General features: G+C 38.6%; 2 protein-coding genes across 2 annotated transcripts; both read right to left on the minus strand.

Annotated features, from left to right (window-relative positions):
• Window positions 1-1,298: 1,298 nt before the first annotated feature.
• znf292a (zinc finger protein 292a) lies at window positions 1,299-12,900 on the minus strand. The gene is made up of 8 exons (XM_053335815.1): window positions 12,751-12,900; window positions 10,713-10,867; window positions 9,799-9,877; window positions 9,364-9,499; window positions 9,004-9,206; window positions 8,492-8,628; window positions 7,990-8,131; window positions 1,299-7,870 (listed from the first exon to the last, which is right to left on the minus strand). Exons 1-8 carry the CDS (start codon window positions 12,898-12,900, stop codon window positions 1,709-1,711), a joined length of 7,164 nt encoding a protein of 2,387 aa, XP_053191790.1. The 3' UTR covers window positions 1,299-1,708.
• Window positions 12,901-13,892: 992 nt separating this feature from the next.
• Window positions 13,893-15,375, minus strand: cga (glycoprotein hormones, alpha polypeptide). The gene is made up of 4 exons (XM_053335357.1): window positions 15,337-15,375; window positions 15,131-15,242; window positions 14,642-14,826; window positions 13,893-14,188 (listed from the first exon to the last, which is right to left on the minus strand). The coding sequence occupies exons 1-4, from the start codon at window positions 15,361-15,363 to the stop codon at window positions 14,114-14,116; spliced, it is 399 nt and encodes a 132-aa protein (XP_053191332.1). The 5' UTR covers window positions 15,364-15,375; the 3' UTR covers window positions 13,893-14,113.
• Between the last annotated feature and the right edge of the window lie 5,877 nt (window positions 15,376-21,252).

Consider the following 21,252-nt stretch of genomic DNA (forward strand, 5'->3'; position numbering starts at 1 on the left):
TAGTTTCTTCATTTGTCTCTGTAACTGATTGTTGTGGACTCTTTTAAACATTGCTGGTCTTGAACACACCCTGGTTTCCCTATTGTGGCCTCCCTGCGGGTTTACACTGGTTTCCTTTCAGGATACTGGATTTTGTCAAGACTTGCTGTTAACTAGGAGTTCATGTGTGAAGATTCATTAGTATATAGATATAATATTTAGATTCTTTCAACATATGTAATCAAATAAAATAATGTCACCACAGTAGGCCATTAACCAGTAGGCTACATCAGAGAGGCAGGCCTGCATGTTTTATTTCTTTTAATCCATTTAAGCTTAAAAGTGAATTATAACACAGTTAAGGGCTGTATGTGAGAAGGGAAAATGACATCAATACACCATTTCTGTTTCTGTTTCTAGCATTTGTGTTTGTGAATACTAAAACTGTTATGGTTGCATTGGCTAAAGTTGTGTAGTTCACACATTAAGTTTTGATTTCTTGTAGATTTATTAGACTCAATTTCAGCAGCATTCACTGTTCAGCTGCAAATTGGTAAGCTGCAAATTCTTATGTGGGGGCAGTAATGGATGTAACAAGGTTGTATTACAATAACTGGTATTTACAGGACCTTTGTGTTTTGTTATCTCCAGTCACTTTGTGAAAAGGGATATACAAATCTTGACGTAACTATGAAAATTAAAAATGTAATCTGGGGGACCAAATATCTTGGGTTGCCAGTTTCTCACCACTATTACAGTATATACCATGTCAGAGACATCATTTATATTTTCTAAATTTGTTAAGAATAGTGATTCCAATAGAGGGTCCCTTGATACAAGAATTGTATTGTAAGAATGTTAAAAGGGTGTAAAAAGAAAGAGTAAATGTCATTGTCATGAAAATGTAATTTATTTTCCTAGTCCTCCAAATTAGTACCTTGACATTTTGACTTGTTCCAGCAGTGTGACAGCATTAATCAGGGCCCTGAAACTGAAGCAGCCAAATGGAATTGGCCCACTTTTCATTTATTAATTATTTATACATATGCTTGTCCTGCTGTAAATGGTGGTTTATTAATATGTCTGGAATGTATCAATGTGTGGCTAGACGTATGACAAGCTGGTCTACTTTCCAGAAGAAAACTAAGATTACTATCAATATTTAACCAACTGTATCTTTTTACAGCAGGACAGGATACACAATTGTCTGCACAAGGTTACTGTAATGTAAAGTAAACAAGTCAGATACCAGAAAACAAATTTATGACATAAAAAATATCCGTAGACAAGGTTTTACAAAAAGAACCAGTAACATTTTATTGAACACTTTGTGGAAGACATGTAAATATTACAGATAGGTCTACTAGTGTTGAAAAAGGATGAAATAAATACAAACAGAACTTGAAATCCCATAGGGATATATAAAAACATAGTTTTTCTTTAAAAGTCTCCATTTAGCAAAAAAAAAAAAAAAAACATCTTCAGTACTAAGCATAAATACAAACATGTTTCTAAAATCTATGCCCTATAGATTACCTGGTTATTATAACTAACATACATACTTAAAATCATCCAAGACATTTTTCAATAAGTACAAAATAGGCCATTTCATCATTAACTGTGACCATTACTGTTAACAGTTCGGAATCTGATGCATTAACAAACAAACCATACTGCAGCATACTTCTCAAATCCTGAGTGAGATTGAGTTGAAAAGAGTAGTATCGGGCTATGATCCGCTATAAAGCCATTTTTTTATTATGACTATGGGCCTCATATCTTGTAGCTGCTTTAGCAAAAGATCAGCACCGTCTGAAAATGTTTTATCCATGACAATTTTGACATTGCTCACTGATTTAAGATTAAGGGGATTTCTGAAGTCGACAAGATTTTCACAACCTCTAAAATCATCGGGTATTTTAGTTTTCACTGCAGTTTTCTGTTTGTGAGTTTGTTGTCTTTTGGACGGCAGTTCAGCACTAGATTTGTCGTTTAGTTTGCGTTTGGAAGAGTGGGTTGACTCTGAGGTTTCCAAGAACTTAAGGAAAGAATCCTCAAGTCCTAAAGGTTTAAAAGACCCTGGCAAAACCCCGTCATCTCGTTGTTCTGGGGCTGTAGGGGTACCAGGATTTGAGTTCTCTCTTGAACTGCTAACAGTCGTACGATTCCTTAGGGTCTGCATCCTCTCTGGACAAGCTGGTGTAGGATGTGCAGGTTTTCTGGGACGGCCCCTTTTAGTCCCCCCTTCTGTCCCAGTGGAAGCTTGAGATTCTGCACTGTCATCATTTGACATCTTGCTGTCCTCTTGGCCTATGCTGTCCTCCAGATCATCTGTCTTCTGGTCAATAGACTTCTCGCCGTCTTCTGGCTCCGTCTCCTCAGAGGATGAACTTGATGCGCCCTCCGATTTGTTTGCATCTTTAAATCTGGCACGTGAGTACTTTTTGCAATATATGAACTGACTCCTCTGGTCTTCAATGTAACGCTCTGAGAGGCCATGAGTGGTGTAATGCTTAAATATGCTTCTTTCAGCCTGCTCCACCGCATCACAGCCTATTATCATGCATGGATATTGCAAGGCAAATTTCTTAGTGCACATGGCTGATGCTTCTTCGTGGGATTTTAGTGTAGGTTTTCCAAAACTAGTCCAATGCTCAATGGACTTCCCATCTTTCTTTTTAGTGTTTTTCTTTTTCACTTTGAATTTGTTTTCAACGTTTTCTTTCCCATTGTTCATCCCTGGGAAGAGCCCCACTGACTTAGTCCTTCTTCCATCACTTGCTTTCGGATCATAAACATAATTATGCTTTTTGATCAGGTGACGGAGGAGGTTCGATTTTGTAGAGTAAACGCGATCGCATTCTTCATACTCACATCTGAAAGTGGTATCGACTGAGCCGCTCTCAGAGATGGCGATTTCCTTGTGGTAATTTTTAATGTGCTCTATGTACTTCTCCACAGAGTTGAAGGGGAGAGCGCATTCTGGCCGGTCACAGTCGAAAGTCCCTATGCTCATGCTGGCCATCATGGCGGTAGCTTTATCACGGGTAAACTTGTGAAGTAAGAGGTAATGCTGCACTAACCTTGTGATTCCCATGAACACCCTTGAACAGTTTTTCACTTGACATCTGACTTCATTATCTTTGCCTATGCTCTCATTGCTCTCCTGTCCATTTCTAACACTAGTCTTTTCAGCCTCTGGTTCAACTTTGCTTGGGGGCAGGGATGCCTGATGCATGGCTCTGTAATGGAGAATCAAATTTTGCTGAATGGTAAATGCAGCCGTGCATCCTTCATGAACACAGCGATATGGTCTGTATGGACTATAGGCATTATCTGTGTCACACATCTTGAGTCCCATTCGTTTCTGAAGTTTTTCCTTTCTCTGGGATTCATCCTTTGTGGGTGTGTTTTTGGAGCTGCTGGGTTTTTCTGGGGAGGATGAAGCAGATGTAGTAGGAGTGCTGGACTTTGGTTCTTTTACCTTGCTCAACAATGCATCTGATTTTCGTTGCTCCTTTGATGTCCCAAATGGACTGAGTTTCTTTTTTAACATGGATTTCTGTTTCCCATCTGGACTCTTGTTTATGACAGCCACTTTATGTTGCTCTGGGGATCTCTCGAGAACTGATGGTGACATCTCACTGAATGACCTGTCGTTCATGTAGCTTTGAGGTGAGGGTAGCTGTGTAACAGTTGATACTGCATGTGTGAAGCTCTCTTGTACTGTATGTCCTGGTGAAGTGACATGAGGAACTTCTGGATTGTTCTCATTATCTGTTTGGGGTGCAATTGCAATGTCAAATGGTTCTTGTTTTATAGTAGGTACAACAGCTGCAGATTGTGTTGTACGATTGGCATTGGTATCAGTATTTGCACGGCCAATTAACACATCCTCTTTGTTTAGTCTAAATGCACGCCTATTTCGAGCACTTATCCTAAGCTTCTGCATTTCTGTCTTTGACAAACGGTGGACTTTTTCATAATGAATTCTCAACCCTGTCGTTCTGGTAAATGTTTTTGGGCAAATCTGACAAGGATATGGAGACAGTTTGCATGGGGTTCTTTTGAGTTCTTCTATCATCTCATTGGAATAATCATGCATTTTAGTCAAGTGTCTGAATAATGCCTCCTTTGTCATGAATGAGTACTCACAATCATCCTGGTCGCATTTAAAAGGTTTAGGTACCTTTTCAGCGGGCTTGTCATCACTTTTGCTCAGTATCTTACTTTTTTCAATGTCAGAAGCTGTATCACAATGACTGACTTTTTGCTCTAAGGACAGACTACTCCGCATCTTCTCTTGTGCGGCCTCAATCAAATCCAGCCTTTGGAAGGCATGGGAAATTTCCATTAAATGATCCTCTTGATAAGGTACATTGAGGGCTGGATAAGCCAACTCTGTTGCTTTCTCTTGCTGGTTTTCTGTGGCAACAGGAAAGGAATTGGAATAGTCTACAATATTTGTATACTGGGGTTCCTGTTTCAACACCATAGGTGAAGTCAGAGTAGTCAAACTACAAGACTCCTGTGAGAAATCACCATTTGACGCATTGTATATTGCTCCATTAGTGTCAGGGACATGAGGGTCATTAAGAAAATCAAGAAATGATGTTGGCAGATCAGCCGTCAGGTCAATTTCATCTAATGGCCTGCACTGAGAGCGTTTAGATAGGTGACCTCCGAGAGATTTTGTGCTGGTGAACTCTCTGAAGCATCTCCTACAGATGACCTTACCATCCTTGATGATGGCTGGCCATTTGGTTCGCTTGCTTAACCTGCTGCGTTTTCCTTTTTGCAAGTCAGGGTCACTGCTCTTTTCATCTGAGGGGGTGGCCTCGCATTCAGCGCTAGGACAGTCCTCGTCATAAGGAAAATCAGTGTGGATGACACTCTGTGGACTAAGCAGGCCATCCACCGAGTTTTCCATCTGTTCATAACCAGGAGTTGCCACGTTTTCTGTTTTAATCAGTTCAGTTGTAGCTTTTAAAGCAACTTGGGCCTCTGGGCTCAGACATTTCAAAGGAATATCAACTGATGAGCTCTGAGTGGGACAAGAGTTTTCACTCTGAGCATATGGAGTGTGGTAACCTCCTTCAGGTAGGCTCTCAATTGTTGAGATACTGTTTCCATTATCCAACTGTTCGGTCTCACTTGCACTAGCTTTTCTTACATCTACATTTTCTCCACTGCCTTCCGGAGGCATTAGTCCATACTGATGCCCTCCATTATGCAATTGCCCTCCATTGTCAAGCATCAAAGAACTGGACACATACTGAGACATCAAACTCGAATCTGAAGGAGCATGAGACATAGTAGGACCATGTATAGCTGCCATTGAATGATCTCTTTCAGATGGGAGAGACGCTGTGGTTTGATAAGGTTCTGCCTGCCATTGAGGATAGTTGCGGGAGGGGTACTCATTCATGTTGAAGGCATCTGGATAGCAGTTGTTGATGGGAGGTGAAGACCAAGACTGGGACATGTCTGACTGCATTAGACCACTGGAACTGTTTGGGCTTCCCCATGATGGGTATAGAGTGGGGTTCACCATTGGAGTGATAGGCACAGGCTCCATTGAGCTAGGATAACATTGGGCATGTGTGGCTGAAGATCCCATTGGGTAATCCATTTGCTGCATCCCAGGTTTGTTGCATAGTATTCCTGGTTGATCTGATGGCCTGTTAACAAGGTTCTGAGACACATTGGGCGAAGCTGGTCCAGGTGGTGCCTTTTTTGCTGTAATTTTGGCCACTTTATTATATTTCTTTGCCAATTTCCAGTCCTCAAATATTTCTGGGTGTTGCTTCTTCACATGTCTAGACAGACTTTTATTTGTACTGTATGCCCGTGTACAGACACTGTATGGGCAGCAATGCAGGTTGTCTTCATTGACAGTTACGGCAGGTGTGCTGGAGGGGTATCCTTGTAGCGAACAAGGAATTTCTGTTTTGATTTGAGATGGAGAAATGATTTGTGGTATCGCTTTCTGAAATTCATTAGCTTGCACATTATTATGCCCTTCTCCCTGTGGACTTACTACTGGATTTGTAGCATTGGGTACAGGATTTACTGGAGGAGTCTCACCTTGCCCTCCCACATCATGCTGTACATGTGGAGCCTCTGGTGCTGGTTCTACATCATCTGGTGCTGGAGTGGGGTTTGTCAGTGGAGTGTAGCATTTCTCTGGTTCTTTCATTTCAGGATCTGCCACAGAATTCAGCATGCTTTCCACTGAGTGTTTCACTCTCAATGGAATAGGATCTTTAGAACCGTCAGGTGATCTGCAAGGTGATGTGCTTGCCTTCGATGCTTCGTTCACATCCACATCTGTATTACTCCTCTCAAGGCAATCCACAGCAGAACATGGGTCTTCTTTGCTTGGGGTGCTTGTAAGTGGTGGTTCAACGTTTGGAGTGACAGGAGGGTTTTGATTTGTGATGGGCAAATTGTTGACTGCATCATTTGTAACATGATTTTCTTGATGAGACAAGAATTGGGACTGCGAATAGAATATTTTACCACAGTTATCCGTTTGGCAGGTGTAGGTAAGGTAATGCTGAGCCTCATGATCATACAACAGGTAGGCCTCACTGAAAACTTTGCCACAGTTAGGGAACATGCACTGTGCCTTAAACTCCGGGTGTGTTTTTCTATGCATGAGAAGTTCAGAATTGGAATTAAAGTTGGCCTTACAATCCAACTGTATACAGATGTATGGTTTTGTGCCACAGTGCATCTGCAAATGATCATTAAGATGTCTTACATTAACAAACTGCCGTCTGCAATACTGGCACACCACTTTCTGTTTTTGTATCTCTAAAAACCTCATGGCTTCTTCGTCGTTTTTGTGGGATCGCACATGAGCCATGAGGTTACGGAAAAACTTGAAAGCCTTGGAACAATTTTTAACAGGACAGAAACAGTCTTGACTTATTTGTGTGTCCGATGTAGTTTGTTCTATCTTAACAGGAGCTGTGATCACTGATGGATTGCCAATTTGAGATTCAACTTTAACAGGACTAATGTTTGTCTTGGCAGCAACTTTTGAATTTTTTGATGGACTTTTAGGGGACTGAGGTGGTTTGGTTACCTTCCTAGCAGCTTTCATTGCAGCCAGTCTTTCTTTGCAAGACTGCTTTACATGTGATGCTACATGTGGCTCTAAAACCTCCCTACTTTCAAAACTGTCAGCACAAATTGGACAAAGATACACTCCATCTTTGAAATGCTTCTGAGCATGACGAACAATTCTGTGACCCAAGAACTCCTTGTCACACAAAACACAATACTGCATGTAGGCTCGCCAATTTCGGAACCGAGCAGACACAAATCCCTGCTCCCGAAGTTTTTTAGCCTCTCTGTTTTTTTCTCTTTCATCTGTGATTTCATTGAGTTCATTTGTAGTGGTTAAGAGAAAATCCTCCAGGTCTCTGTATTCAGGGAGCTTGCCAAGTGCACTTTCCACTTCTTGTTCATCTGTGTCATTGAGTGTGTCAATAGATGACACAATAGCTGCCTCCTCACCCATCAGTGCCAAGCAATTGCGTTTCAGTGTTTTCCAGTCCCAGAACTCTGGATCAAAAGGCCACTGTGTCTTCAAGGCCAGCAGTAATTCGCAGCGTAAAGAATTGGGCACTGGTAGACTCCCATCCTCCTCTGGCTTTTGGTCAGGTTCGTTGTACAGTGACTCTACAGCATAATACGAGTCAACCGTGGGCTGGAGGAGGAATTCAGTCAGCTGGCATGCACGCTTAACTTCTAAATCAGTTGGCAAGAGGCAGGAAATAGTCTTGCAGATGGTAGACTTGCTATCTTTATGGTCGCTGGAGGTCATTTTCAGAGCTTGAATGCACATTTCCACACACACTGGAAGTCCCACCTCTCCAACCTAAGGAAATAACAAAAGTAACATACATGCAAAGGATAATAGGATCATTTATGGTGTGGTTTATAATATTTAAAGGTTTTACTATCAACTTTAAATTTGTAGACTTTACAATTTTTTACCTCATTTTGGATGACTTTGATGAGAAACAGAATGTGACAGACACTTCTGCAGAGAAGAGCCATCTCTTTGCCGTGGCTGAGAAACGAATCAGCAGACGACTCTGAACGCATAAGTAGCTTACTCCAGAACAGTGTGAGTTCCCTGGAAAAGATCACAAACAGAACTGTTAAAGATTTTGACATTAAAAAGATAAATCTACTTCATTCACATACACATCTTTCACTAAGTGAGAGTTAGTGATTTATGTTCTTATTTATCCATTGTTTCCCAGAGTGATTTACCTTCAAGTTCAAACTATTAGGAGACAGTCAGAATCTGCAATACTGCTCAGCAGAGCTCAGTTATGTGTGGTTATGACACTGTGTCTACATGCTTATTATAGTGATTGCTTCAATTTCAATTTCATAATAAATTTGAACTTGTCCCCTCAAAAGTGTATTGGCAAGATTATTTTTGTAAGTGTTCAACTAGTACTTTACTCAAACAAATGTCAACACTTACCAGGCACAATAAACATCTCCTTGAAGAAGCTGTCTCTTGAGAAAGGCAGAACATAAGCAGAATGCTCCTTTCTCATCTCCCTCTGACTCCAAGTTGCAGATCATTTCAAGAGCATCTTTACAGTCTATAGATGATATCTATTGGAGAAAAAGATAGAAATAATCAAACCATCAATCAATTTAAATGGAATCCAATGAATATCGGTCATGTCACTGTAAGGATTATTGAGCAATTACTGGGTTTAGTTTGTTGGGTTCAATTTCTTTATGGATATGTTAAAACAATGTATTTTGAGTTCAATAATCCATTTGTATGCTTGAAGCATTTTACTTGACAGTACATTGTAATGACAAAATAATGTTACACTAAAAGATGACTTCAGTTCAAGATTATTGATAGGGAGATTTGCAGAGAAAAAGTTGTGTTCCGTCAATAGCATACTGCTTGATCAAGTGTTGGCGTTAATACCTTTGTATGTATAAAGAACAATAATGTTTTGTGTCTTTTCTTACTTCTTCCATTAGCTGCTCCTGACTTTTGGTCATGCAGATGCAGAGCAAGTAGGTTTGCTTGAAGTTCCCTTTTCCTTCATATCCCGGATACTCTGAGCACATCTTTGCAAGGACAGCAGCTTTATCAACACTGTCCACTTTGATGAGGTGCTTTATTCGCATATTTAGAAGAGTAGGACCTTCCAATTCAAGATACTCGTGAACTAATGAAGAAAAAAACAGACACAAAAGTTGAGAGACTACACATGAGAGACAATGAACAACTACTGTAAAAACTGAACAATAGTAATTTCATGAAGCTTTAAACGTTAGCGTTATATGTCTCTAAACCAATATACATGTAAGCAAGTGAGGACTAACCTTGCTCAGTTTGAGGGATTGTATTGGACAGGATGCTGCTTAGTGTGGTGTTGGACCAGACGCCATCCTGCTGTGCCAGAACTGAAAGCAAGCGCAGTTGTGTACTCCCACTTTCCTGCAAAAGGCTGTGTGCCAACTGCAACAGAAGACAAATGAATGTGTAGTAAATAAATTACTAAAACTTTGATGAAAATGTTAAGTGTCCACACAGTCAAGAATATGAAATAATTGTTATAGTATTTATGGCAAGAGTTTAGATTTCTTTTTATTCAATGTAATTTTTTGTAAAAAGAACCGCTTATCTTTAGTTATTTTCAAAGCTGAGCTAAACCAAATGCAATCCAGTTACTTAAGACCTTCTCAATGTGTATCGCTGGAAAGATAAGCAGCAACAACAACAAAAAAAAGTCTACCAACAGCCGTAGGGATACTGACCTTCATGGAGGACTGAAACTCCTCCCATAAGGCACCAGGGACATGCTGGGGCAGTAAGAGCACCAGCTCCGCACAGCTCCTGCAAATCCAACACAATCATTTGTTAAAAACCACATTTAGGTCACACACTTCACAAATTAAGGGTAACCATACAAGAATAGCCACAAAGCGTGATTCTGTAAAGTCAGTTTTGCCTTTTTGGCAACAGGATGGAGATGAGAAACAGGAAAAAAAATGGCAGGTGTAAATCAGCAGCAGTGCCAAACTTCAGTTACATGGATCAAAAAATGTGTTCACTGGTCACTGTTGTTTTTTAAATCTGGCAGCAATAAAAAACAGTATAAATAATGTTCATAATGACCAGATTCATCATTTTGTCTGCAGCTCAGCCCAAATATGTCGAAGCTCCCCAAGAGGTAGCCTACATTTCTATTCTGTATTACAGCCTCAAGGACTTTGCTGTCATAACTACTTGAAGTGCACATTGTGGGAATAGCTGAGAAGTTCTCTGAGATTGTTTGCACAATATTTCCAAACTTTTCATATCGAAATTTCCTTGAGGATTATGGATGTGTGTTGTTTTATTCTTATTGTCAAATATTGTGCATCTTTCATATAATACATAATAACAATTTGACCACTTGTTGACAGATTGGCCACTGTTGGTCTTAGCAATCACTAATGGGGAAGATACTCAAAGTCAACAAATGCTTTTGTGCACATTCAAACCTGTAATCCAATCTGTGCCACTTCAACCGTAATATTAAAACAGACTTCAAAATGCTTTTCCCCACATACTGTGTAACAAGTTATAGGCCACATTATTAGACAGATGCTGTTTAACAGCATATGACAAATAACACAAGTTAACAAACTTAATTTCAAGACACAACCATATCAGAGTTTCTACTCACAGTGCTAACTTTTCAAGTAGGAGTTGCACGTTTTCACATTCGGAGGAGAGACAGGACGCTGTGTTAGCAAAGCTGAGAATGGCCACAGTGTAGACCTCCAGCAAAGGCAGTGGATCCTCATCAGTTTTCCAACGACCGGCATGTTCCACAAGGACCTGGAAAAGAAAAAGAAAAAAAACATATGTAACATAGATTAAATAATAGGCCATCAAATTACTTTCAAGGTAGAAAAAGTAAAGCTAAAGCAAACTGCTGATTTGGCAAATCCCATTTTTGTTTTTCATAAGTTAGACAAAAACTATGTGTATACACCACAAATATTTTTACTTTCACAATAGGAGTTTCAACATTATTTTCCCAGCTGGTCAAATATGAGGATTTGCTGCTTTTCCCTGTTTTATATAACTGTACATTTCTTTGTGTTTCTTAGCAACTTAATTATAACTTAACAACCAATTTTAGGATGTCACTTATGCTACTGTAGAGGACATTTTTCACTATTTTCTTCTTGTGGACTAAAGTAGCGGTCATACTTTGTTTATTTCTTAACTATTTTTATATTTGTAAAAGATTTATTTATACGTTCTATGACTCAGGGCAACAAAACAGTTGTATACATGTAATTACACATAGATGAACTACGTTTAGTGATGCTCCTTTATCAATAATATAGACATAATCTATAGTACTACCAGTACAAGACAAAATGTAGGTTTCATAATCATGGCTGGTGACAGTATCAATACATATACATCCAAGAGTACAATACAAAAGTGTCATTATACCAATATAAAATACTTTTTGTGGTTGTCTTTAATTTAAAAAAGTTACTTGAGATGAATGAAAAACTATATATAATGAGATCAAAAAATATATAAAGAACAAAAAAATACATTTTAATAATTATTTACAATGTCATTATATAAAAATTACATATGTCAAATAAGTTATAGGCCTTCATAGACAACAAAGCACTAATAGTTATATGTAGTTCTGCAAAAGAAACCCTTTTTTTTATCCTCCCTCCTTTTTCAAATAAATCTCTGCCAGAGCTGAGCTGCACACAGTCTGAGGCTCGTCCCCGTTTTTTTTTTTTTCTTTTTCCAAATAACTTTTAAGTTGAATGAATTCCTCACTGCTGGTTAATGTGGAACAGAAACAAACTATATGATCTCACACAAACTGCTGCAATACAAGTCATCTTTGCAGTAACGCTGAGATATCAGGTAAATGGAGACCTCGCCTGATATTTACGTGGTCTGGGCAAATTAATGAAGAGGATGTGTAATGGAGTCATTGGCCACTGCCTCACTTTCCCTTTTTAAACCACAGTCTCTGCCAGCTGCAGGCAGATCCGCGTCTATAATACTGACATCTGTTTACCATCCTTTGCTGGCGATGGTTATATGACTATAATGAACATCTCCGCTGATGTGCTTAGCTGGATTAATTAGTGCAAACGGCCTGGGCTAGCACCTTGGAAAAAAACCCCATTGACCTGCCCGTACAATGAAGCAGCTTCACAAAAGTAACCTATTTTTACACCAAGCAAAAACCTAAACAAGTGCTGGGATGCAGTGTTAAGATGTTTGAATATTTTCTGCAGCTGGTACAGTGGCATATTTCGGTGCATAGGATCGGCCAGTAAAATCTCGCTAACGTAGCTATCCATTTTTTGCACAGCACGACCACTGCACAGGACAGGGGGACCCTGCATACCAGCTAGCAACATTCATCTGCTATTAGCTATCTGGCCTGGAAAATACGAGTAATGCATGCACAGAGCGCACACAGCATCGTGTCTTCCCGCCGCCTGGATAGTCAGACTTTGCAAATAATTACACGACATAGGCAAACATCATTGAGAGTATGGCTGAAAAACCACGGAGGACTTTTTTTCCCCATCTTGAAATGCCAGGCTAGCTAGGCAGCTAGCCCCTTAGCTACATTGTTGTAGCAAACGTAGACGCGCATCCTCGGCCAGGAAGCCAGAGGGGCTGCAGGCTGCCCGGGATGAGCAGCAGGAGAACAGGCTAACCTGGCAAAACTCCTGGCAGAAATGCAGAGAGGCTTCCAGCGGAGACTGCGAGCTCTCTTTCAGAAGTGTGGTCAAACCCTGGAACCGCTCTCGGAGCTCCTCGATAGCTTTCCGTGTGTCATATTCCTTCTCTGTCTCCCCCTCCGCCATCTTCACAACAATCACGACCGCGTACGCACAGATGTTACGCTGCTACACTCGCACGCGCACGCATATGGGGGCTCTGGGGGTGGGGGTAGGACATTTACTGTGTGCTCTGCACACCTCTTATGCACACCCTCATGTCAACAAAGCACCTATGACACAAAATCACACTCTGCACACAGGCTGGACGTGACATGTTTGCTCATTAGCTACAGTCTCAGGTTGACTGGATTTCTGGATGAACACATGCAAAGATGCTGCAGGTAAGCTTGGACCTCCAGGCAGTAATCATCATTAGAAAAAAACACCACCAACATGAACCAAAAAATATTATATTTTCATTAAAATGTCAATTCATCTTTCATATCCATCTCCCATGGATTTCACTTCCCTCCGTGGTGAGAGTGCAGTCACCCCTGATTTAGTGTGACTTGCTGAGGGACACTTCAACAGGGCAGATATTCTTTCGCTGACAGCTGATCAGGCAGCTGAAAGACTGTTATTCTGATAAACCACCTGATCTAACATGTAATGCACAGTATGTTACTTTATTAGTCACATAAAAGTGCTTTTACACAATTGAACAGCTGAGTTTAGTTTTCACTGTGCCTCTGCACATTACAAACTACACAAGCTTTGAATGAACATGTATTAAGCATTTAAGCAGAAATAATTCAAATTTAGTGGGCTTCTTCACATATATTTTGGCTGCATGTTCAGACTGGAAAATCAGGTCTGTAAGGACACAGGCTATTATCAAATTCACAGTCAATTTTCACTTTCAGCTACTGGTCCTTTTTTTCTTTGTTTTTTCACATGTTCTTGTTTTTGTTGTTGTTATTTTCCCTTTTTCCTTTTTATTAAGCGACATGACATCAGCCTTTGTGCAAAGTGATTTACAAGTAATGTAATGAACGTGTAACGTGCCCACCACAACACACACACACACCACACCACAATGCATGCATTTCATTTTAAGACAATGAAAAAGACCATAATCTGGTTTCACCTTTTAATTGCTCTTCATTTTACAATTAATCATATGCATCTACCAATGCCAAAATGTAGTCTAATTACACATCACTCACACACAGAATTGCTACAAAAATATCATCTGGCGACACATTCATTTTAAAACAGAAAAAAGCTTTTGCACATTAAAAGAAACACTATTTGTTGCCAAGCTGAGCACTGCAGAGTGATATCCCTTTCCCATCTGTCATATCTTGTGAAAATAGCAGGTGCTGCAGTGGCAGTCCGTATGGTTTCTCACCCGTATGCCGGCCACTTCCGTCTGAAAGAGGAAAACATGAGAAGGAAGCAGCAAGAGCGAACATTAACAGAGTCAAATCAGTTGACAGCAGCAGATAAATGGTTCGTATGCATATGATGCCAACACAGTGTGAGTAGCTGACTGTACACACAATGTACAGCACATTAAAATTAAACAACTGACATTATCAAATCCATTCAAATGTCCCACCTAATGAATCTGAAACTATTACAACAATATTTCACACAATTTCCAAAAAGGAGCAGGCATTGGGAAAGATTTAGTCAACTTAAAGCCTATAGTTTCTTACCAATACAAGATTTTTTAGGACACCTTAACCTTTATTGATAGCAATACTAGACACAATCAGGAAACAATGGGGGAAAAAGTCAGACTCTAACTAGCATCACAGCCATTATTTTATTAAAATCTTACTAAAACCTAGTAAAACATTTAATTTGTGTCTACCTGTACCTCATAGCTGTTCTTTGCCACACAGCATGTCGCCTCTGAGGTGATGTTTTTTGGGATTGTCATTGTCTTCATGGCTTTGAGTGGTGTCGGGTAGGCTCTGGAGAAGCAGCAGCCCATGCACTGATAGATCGGACGATCCCTTGAGAAAACGCTGTTCTTTCTCAGTGTGCATTCCTCACAGCCCACTTGAGCGGGATAATAGAAGTTATACAATCAGATCGGGCATTACGGATCATAGACAGTTTATAAAAGCATATCAGCAACATGTAAGATCTGAAATTCAAAGGCAAAATGTACCATTTATATAAATATTGCTGTAAATACTGGCAGATTATGCTCATCTACTAAAATAAATCAGTTTTCAGCTTCTTTCAATATGCTCTAACCATTTACATTCCATATGTAATATAAATATGATTTTTCTGAAAGAGGTTAATGCTATACACACAAGTTTTTAGTTAATTTATTTCAATTATAAACAAATCTTACTGTTTGATAGGTCAACATTGGGGTATGAATCAGCTAGGTAAAGCAAAAAAGACAACAGAAGAAGAGACAGTCCAGCTGATCTCACTGAGCCCATCGTGGTTGCAGCAGTCACCTGAAAACATAGAGACAAAAGAAAATACATGGTTATTTGACAAGCCATGAATCAAAGCGTTGTCAGTAAATCTTAGATGGAGAAACAATATTACCACATTGAGAGAAAGTTTCCCCTTCATTGTGGCTGTGCACAGGATGGCTTTCTTTCACAGTAAATCTCGTTTTATACCTGCGTCCACAGCTACAGCTTCCTGGATTAGGTGAAACCTATACCAACCTTATCAATGATCTCACTGAGTCACCGGCTACTTTGCTACCTTTCTCATAATCCGCTCAAAGCACCAAAAGGATAAGATCAAACCCAGGGAAATTCAAAACATACTCCTGCTGTCCTTCCATCCTGAATATAAATGCTTGGGATTAATCCCTGGGCTTTTGTTACTTGGTAACTGGCAGTTGTTATTATTTGTCATGTCCCAGCAAACAGAGGATCATTAGTTTGGGATTTTCTTGGTCATTTTGGTTTACTGCAAATGAGGTATTCATCCAGGCAGCATGTTTCTCAATAAGAAGCCTAAAAGTGCCCAGTTTAAGTTTCTGAAAAGGAATAGCATACAAATTTCAAAGAAGTGATACTGAAATATCATGTCTTAAAGCAATTTTAATGTCCCTGATATTCTTTAACATTTAAACAAAGAGTTTAAGACGTCAGATGTTTTACCTCAACTAGATAAGATCTGTATTTCCTTTCCATTTTCAAACATTAATCAATCAACTACTTTTTGTTGCTCTTGTGACAGACAGTCGTGAGGATTATCTTCAAATGAAGATTAATTAATTAAGTAAAGGTTTCAAAAGTTTCCTTAATGTAATCTATATGCATACATACATACATACTTTAATGCTGTATACTGTACATTGAGTATAATGCAATTACTATATAAGAGTGCTATTTTTTAACTTCATAAAAGACATACTGGACTGCCCCCATATGTTCCATTAGCTTAAGGACTTTTCAAAAATAATAATCCTTACAAACATCATAAGAAGCTTGAATTCTTTTTTTAGTTGATATATTGAGAAACTCTTTGCGTCAGTGTCATGGCTCCTTAAAAACAAGGGGAAGGATGGGTAGATGTTGTTATGAATACATGGAAAGATAGATATCTGATAGTTGTGAAGGAGTATCCATCACTCCACCTCCAACATCTGAAATGTCAAGGATTAATATGAATTTTTTGGGGGTATTTTCTGTCTGTCTATTTACTTTAGTACCCATGTGCTGCGTCCTTGGTTGTGCTGGTGATAAATCCTTGGCCTAGGACTCGTAATTCAGTAAGTGTGGAGGATAAGATTACCTCATTGACTGGGATTTTACAGCTGTTTTTTTTTGGCTTGTATTGTACATTTATATACCCTTCTTTACAAAATTATAACACTGTGTAAGCCTTATAATGCTTGCTCGTAATTGTCATTTATGTCAATATCCAGGGCTGTCACATTATGAAGTCATACTGTATGTATTTCAATCAAGTAAAACTGTGTCCCCCAAATATAATAGTTCAAAACACTAACATTCATGTTAACTGAAAAATAATTTTGTAAGCATAAAAACACAATATCAAATTTCAGCTGATATAAACAAGTAACATGACATCTCTTCAGATCTGACCTTTTAAAAAAAATCCTATCAGGGTTATTTTCTAGGTTTGTTATTTAGAATCAGACTTTATTGCCTTTTGAAAGCGTGCTTGAAATCATCGGCTAGTGTGATGAGTGGACTGATGAGTCAGTGTATCAGAGCTGGAAGAGCTTTTTTCATACAGTTTTATTAATTAAAAAAGAAAAAAAATCAAACAAGCCCTATAAGAAATGTACAATCTACATATTATGTACACAGGAACAGAACAATAACCACAAAAAACAACGTAAAAACTGTCCAGACAAGAAGAAAAACATAATGTTTGAGATGTTATGAGATGTTAAAGAGACACTTAGGGATGCTTTTTATTGAAAAAAAAGTCAACCATTTGAGAAGCGCAGAGGATTGGTCGGAACATGCAGCTTTCTGTTCACTTGACATCTTCATTCTGTTGTTTGCCTGCTTTCACAGTCTCCTGATTTATAAATCAGAAGTTTATTTTCTGCATATAGCAAGGCCAGATGTTCAGACTCATGATTAGTGGAGGTCAGCCTGCATAATCTTGATGCTGCCTGTTTTCCACATATGTGGACTCTCTCCTCATTGCTCAGGCTGGAGAAGGATAAGGCACAGGGATGTAGAAAGACCCAGTTAGGGAGTAAATGGTGTAGCCTTCATGGTCATATCATACCTGATGAAACATTGGTCACATGTATTCTCAGGGGGCTCCAGACTGCCACTGTTGCTGTAGAGGACAAAGCAGGTGGAGACACAGGTTAGGTCACACGGGAAGTCACGTCTATATTCAGCCATGCTTTACAAAACTGAAAGCCAAGAAGCTCAGGATGGCATTGGTGTCATTTGCATTTTAAGTAAGCAAATGGAGTAGTTAGCTGAGGTCTGTAGTTTCTGTCATTCAATGGTATTTGTAGCATTTGATGCTGGCCTAACCATTGGAAGCAATTTGAGGTTTCATGTCTTGCTCAAGGACACTTTGACATGTATTAAGGAGGAGTCTCAGACCTTGTGAGCCAGCACCACATGATTGAAGCTAAAAAGCAAATAATGATTTAAAAAACCAAAACACAAATAGCAAAATTAACTATTCATTAAATGAAAGATTTTCAACCAGCTTAAAACCACTGCAACATGGAAGTCACATTTAGTGTTCATTTTCCTGTTTGAAGCAACAACCAGGAAAATCAACAACAGCATGCATAGACAGTGTGTATTTAGTCTAATATACAAACCAGGGCCATGTGTGCTTTTCTGGCAAATTTAAAAATGTTGCACTCTGGACTAATGTAGCAATTCAGTAGTTCCCTGGTTAAATGTAATGTTAGGTATCCTATTTGAGTTGAAATCTGTATTTAATTGTATTAGTCGTGTTTTTTTTTACCCTCAAAAGTAAAGAATCATTTTGACGTAGACACCAATACAAGAGTTGAAACAATAAAGAGGAATAAGGTAGACTTAATGTAACCATAATGCTAAATTGTTGAGGAGCCAGATCATTTAGCCACTTTGTGACATGAGAGATTTGTGACATTGAAACAAGTATGGTTACATCATAGACCTTATCTCATTAATGGGTGCTGGAGCCATGAAACAGTAAAAGACAAATATAAAGGTATGTTACTTACATTTAAGGAGCAAACATGTAAAATGGGCATACTAAGGAAATAAAAAACAACAGCCCCGCATTATATCATATTTAATATGCAATACTACATTTAATCTTCCTTAGACCTTGTCCCCCCATTTAATCATTAAGTATCAAAAGGGAAAATTCCTCAAAGAGGTTTTGTACGCTGCATTTTATCCGAGATTCTTGGCAACCATTATCTATGGAAACACAGTTACTGGAATAGGCGCGGCTGGAACAATGAACAGTGTGGCAGGAAAATGCAACCATTGTTGCCATCCCATTCATGCCCATCAGGAGGCACTCGATTTTCAATTTACAAACTAAACCATCTAAAAAGTATTCCTCAAAATATAATGCTGACTTTACATTGGATTTCTGTTTGATATCACTTTTTTGTGTCAGAATAAGATTTCTTTTATAGTGTTACCAGTTCAGAATCACAGCTTCTACAGACAATTTTGGCTTATACCTAAAAACTTCTTTGCACCACCTGTGTTGCAACAAAATATCTGAGTGAGTTTAGGGTTAATTCTCTGAGGAGCCTTTAGATGCATGAGCAGTAAACTTCATGCCGTTCCATAAATTGAAAGTGAACATTGTTAGAAACTCCACCTGTAGAGTGTGTGGGTGTGGACATATTATTACATGCTGAAATGTGAAAGATTTTATTTTAAATTGTCTTTCTCTTGAAGATTGTAATGACTCTTGCTTAATTCTGAAGTCTTAATTCTCAGAGTCCTTTTTAACATCTTTTTGTTAAAGAAACAACTTGCAACAGGCTCCAGGAGTTATTGAGTGAAACATTACAACATTATAACTGAAAAATCCCAAAATCCCAAGAAATCTCTCTGTAGCTGCTCTGAAACCCTGACCAGTATTTCTCAACAGCTGCATAAGTGATTCCTCAAAATCTTTCAGCCATTACCATCCAGTTGTAAATACTCCATACCTGTGGGGGCTGTTTGAATCAGACAACAGTTAAAATTTTTATTCTTTTAGCCATGTGCCAAACACTAAGACCATGATTCACCCAGCTGTGGTGAAAACAGCAGAGAACCTAAAACCATCCTCTGCATACTTAGGCATCAACATTGACACAAGTACATGTAATTACCTGATACTAAGGTTTGGATTAACCTTTGACTGGACAAGTGGACCCAAACTTTGTAATTTACTACTCAGTAAGACACTAAGAACAAATATCACTTTCTGCAGCTACTTTGTCTGTTCTGCAGCAAACACAGACACAAGTAGTTCATCTTTATTCTCATCTAATTTGAAAAAGAGGGCATATTAATAAAAACTATCCCTGTCATAATTTTGTAAAGAATCTTTTTCAAACAGAAAATGGGAGAAAACTGCGCCCCTCTCCAGTGTGTAAGTCTGATATTATATTCTTTTGTTCGTGTCACAGATCTGTGTTAAATCCATGAGAAGAGTGACACAGTGTGGTGGAAAGTGGGACTTACCTCTCGTCAGCACTTTGCTAAAATACTGAAGTGTCTTGAGGTGCCACATACTGTATGCACTTTAGATTTAGCCTAAATATGGATGTGGATTGATGTGGATTGCATTTGATGACATTTTGTCACATACTCGCCATCTGAAATGGTTATTATTAGGTTATTACTATTATTAGTAGCATTAGTAGGCCTTATAGTAGTAGTTGTAGTGGCAGACTAGTAGTAGGAGTAGGAGTAGTAGTAGTGCGGTAATGGTAGTAGTAGTAGTAGTAGTGGTGGTAGCAGTGGTAATAGTAGTATACTGGGATAAGGTGCCCTCTTAAAAGTTCCTCACTTGAGCCTTTTCTGTTCTTTACTCATTGAATTCAAAATAGACCATGACTGGGAGTCTGGGGACATTTTAAACTCAAACTGAAGCAGTTTTTAAAGAGGGATCTGTCATGTAATCATAAAGATTTGGATCCTGTTTTAAAATGTTATGCTATGTTTGCTTGTGAGTTGTTTGTGCGTTTCATGCTGCTTGTGTGTACTTTGTGGTTGAGTTGCATGTTGTAATGTGTGTATAGCCTATGTATTGTTGAGATTTGTGCTCTGTGCTAAAATGTGTATTTTATATGTATTTTACTGTTGAGTGTTATGTATTTTAAAAGTATATCTAGTGTTGCAAACTATGCTATAAATGATGTGTTATGTAGCATAAGTTCATGCTATACTTGTCTAAACACATGACTTTTTTAAACTATTATTATATAATATTAATAAACATTAAATAACAGTATCAGTACACTCTAGTATGTTATTGTCTCCAAAATGTTGTGTATAATGAATACAGGCAGCATGTTTCTCAATAAGAAGCCTAAAAGTGCCCAGTTTGAGTTTCTGAATAAGGAAGAGCATACAATTTTGAAAAAAAGAGATGCTGAAATATCATGTCTTAAAGCACTTTTAATGTTCCTGATATTCTTTAACATGTTTTACCTCAACCGGATAAGATCTGTGCTTTTATACCGATTGTTTTTTTTTCTTCTTTTTTTCTTGTGGTTGTATTGTTGGTATTACACTGTTGTCTTAGTAGCTACCATTATGCTACTACTCAATGTTTTTTAAGTTTATTTACAGAATGTTGTTATTTATCAATATAATAATTTAGTATTTAAACAATATCGGATCAGATCATGTGCTAAATCTATTAATAGGTAATTGATTAAAGTTGATTGAAATGAGTATTCACTACTCAGGCCCTGCAAACATTTGGACTTTTCCCCCCTTTTTTTGGAAGGTGAGTGAGGTATTGTTGAGGGCCTATGGGGTGGTT

This window comes from Scomber japonicus, chromosome 16 (assembly GCF_027409825.1).
Source record: "Scomber japonicus isolate fScoJap1 chromosome 16, fScoJap1.pri, whole genome shotgun sequence".
Lineage (NCBI taxonomy): Eukaryota > Metazoa > Chordata > Actinopteri > Scombriformes > Scombridae > Scomber > Scomber japonicus.

Coding starts and splice junctions, on each gene's coding strand:
- znf292a (XM_053335815.1), bottom strand. CDS start 12,900: ATGGCGGAGGGGGAGACAGAGAAGGAATATGACACACGGAAAGCTATC. Junction 9,207..9,363: donor AATCCCTCAAACTGAGCAAG/GTTAGTCCTCAC, acceptor TTTCTTCATTAG/TTCACGAGTATCTTGAATTG. Junction 7,871..7,989: donor TCAAAGTCATCCAAAATGAG/GTAAAAAATTGT, acceptor TTATTTCCTTAG/GTTGGAGAGGTGGGACTTCC.
- cga (XM_053335357.1), bottom strand. CDS start 15,363: ATGAAGGGGAAACTTTCTCTCAATGTG. Junction 14,827..15,130: donor CAATGTTGACCTATCAAACA/GTAAGATTTGTT, acceptor ATCCCGCTCAAG/TGGGCTGTGAGGAATGCACA. Junction 14,189..14,641: donor TGGCAAAGAACAGCTATGAG/GTACAGGTAGAC, acceptor TTCCTCTTTCAG/ACGGAAGTGGCCGGCATACG.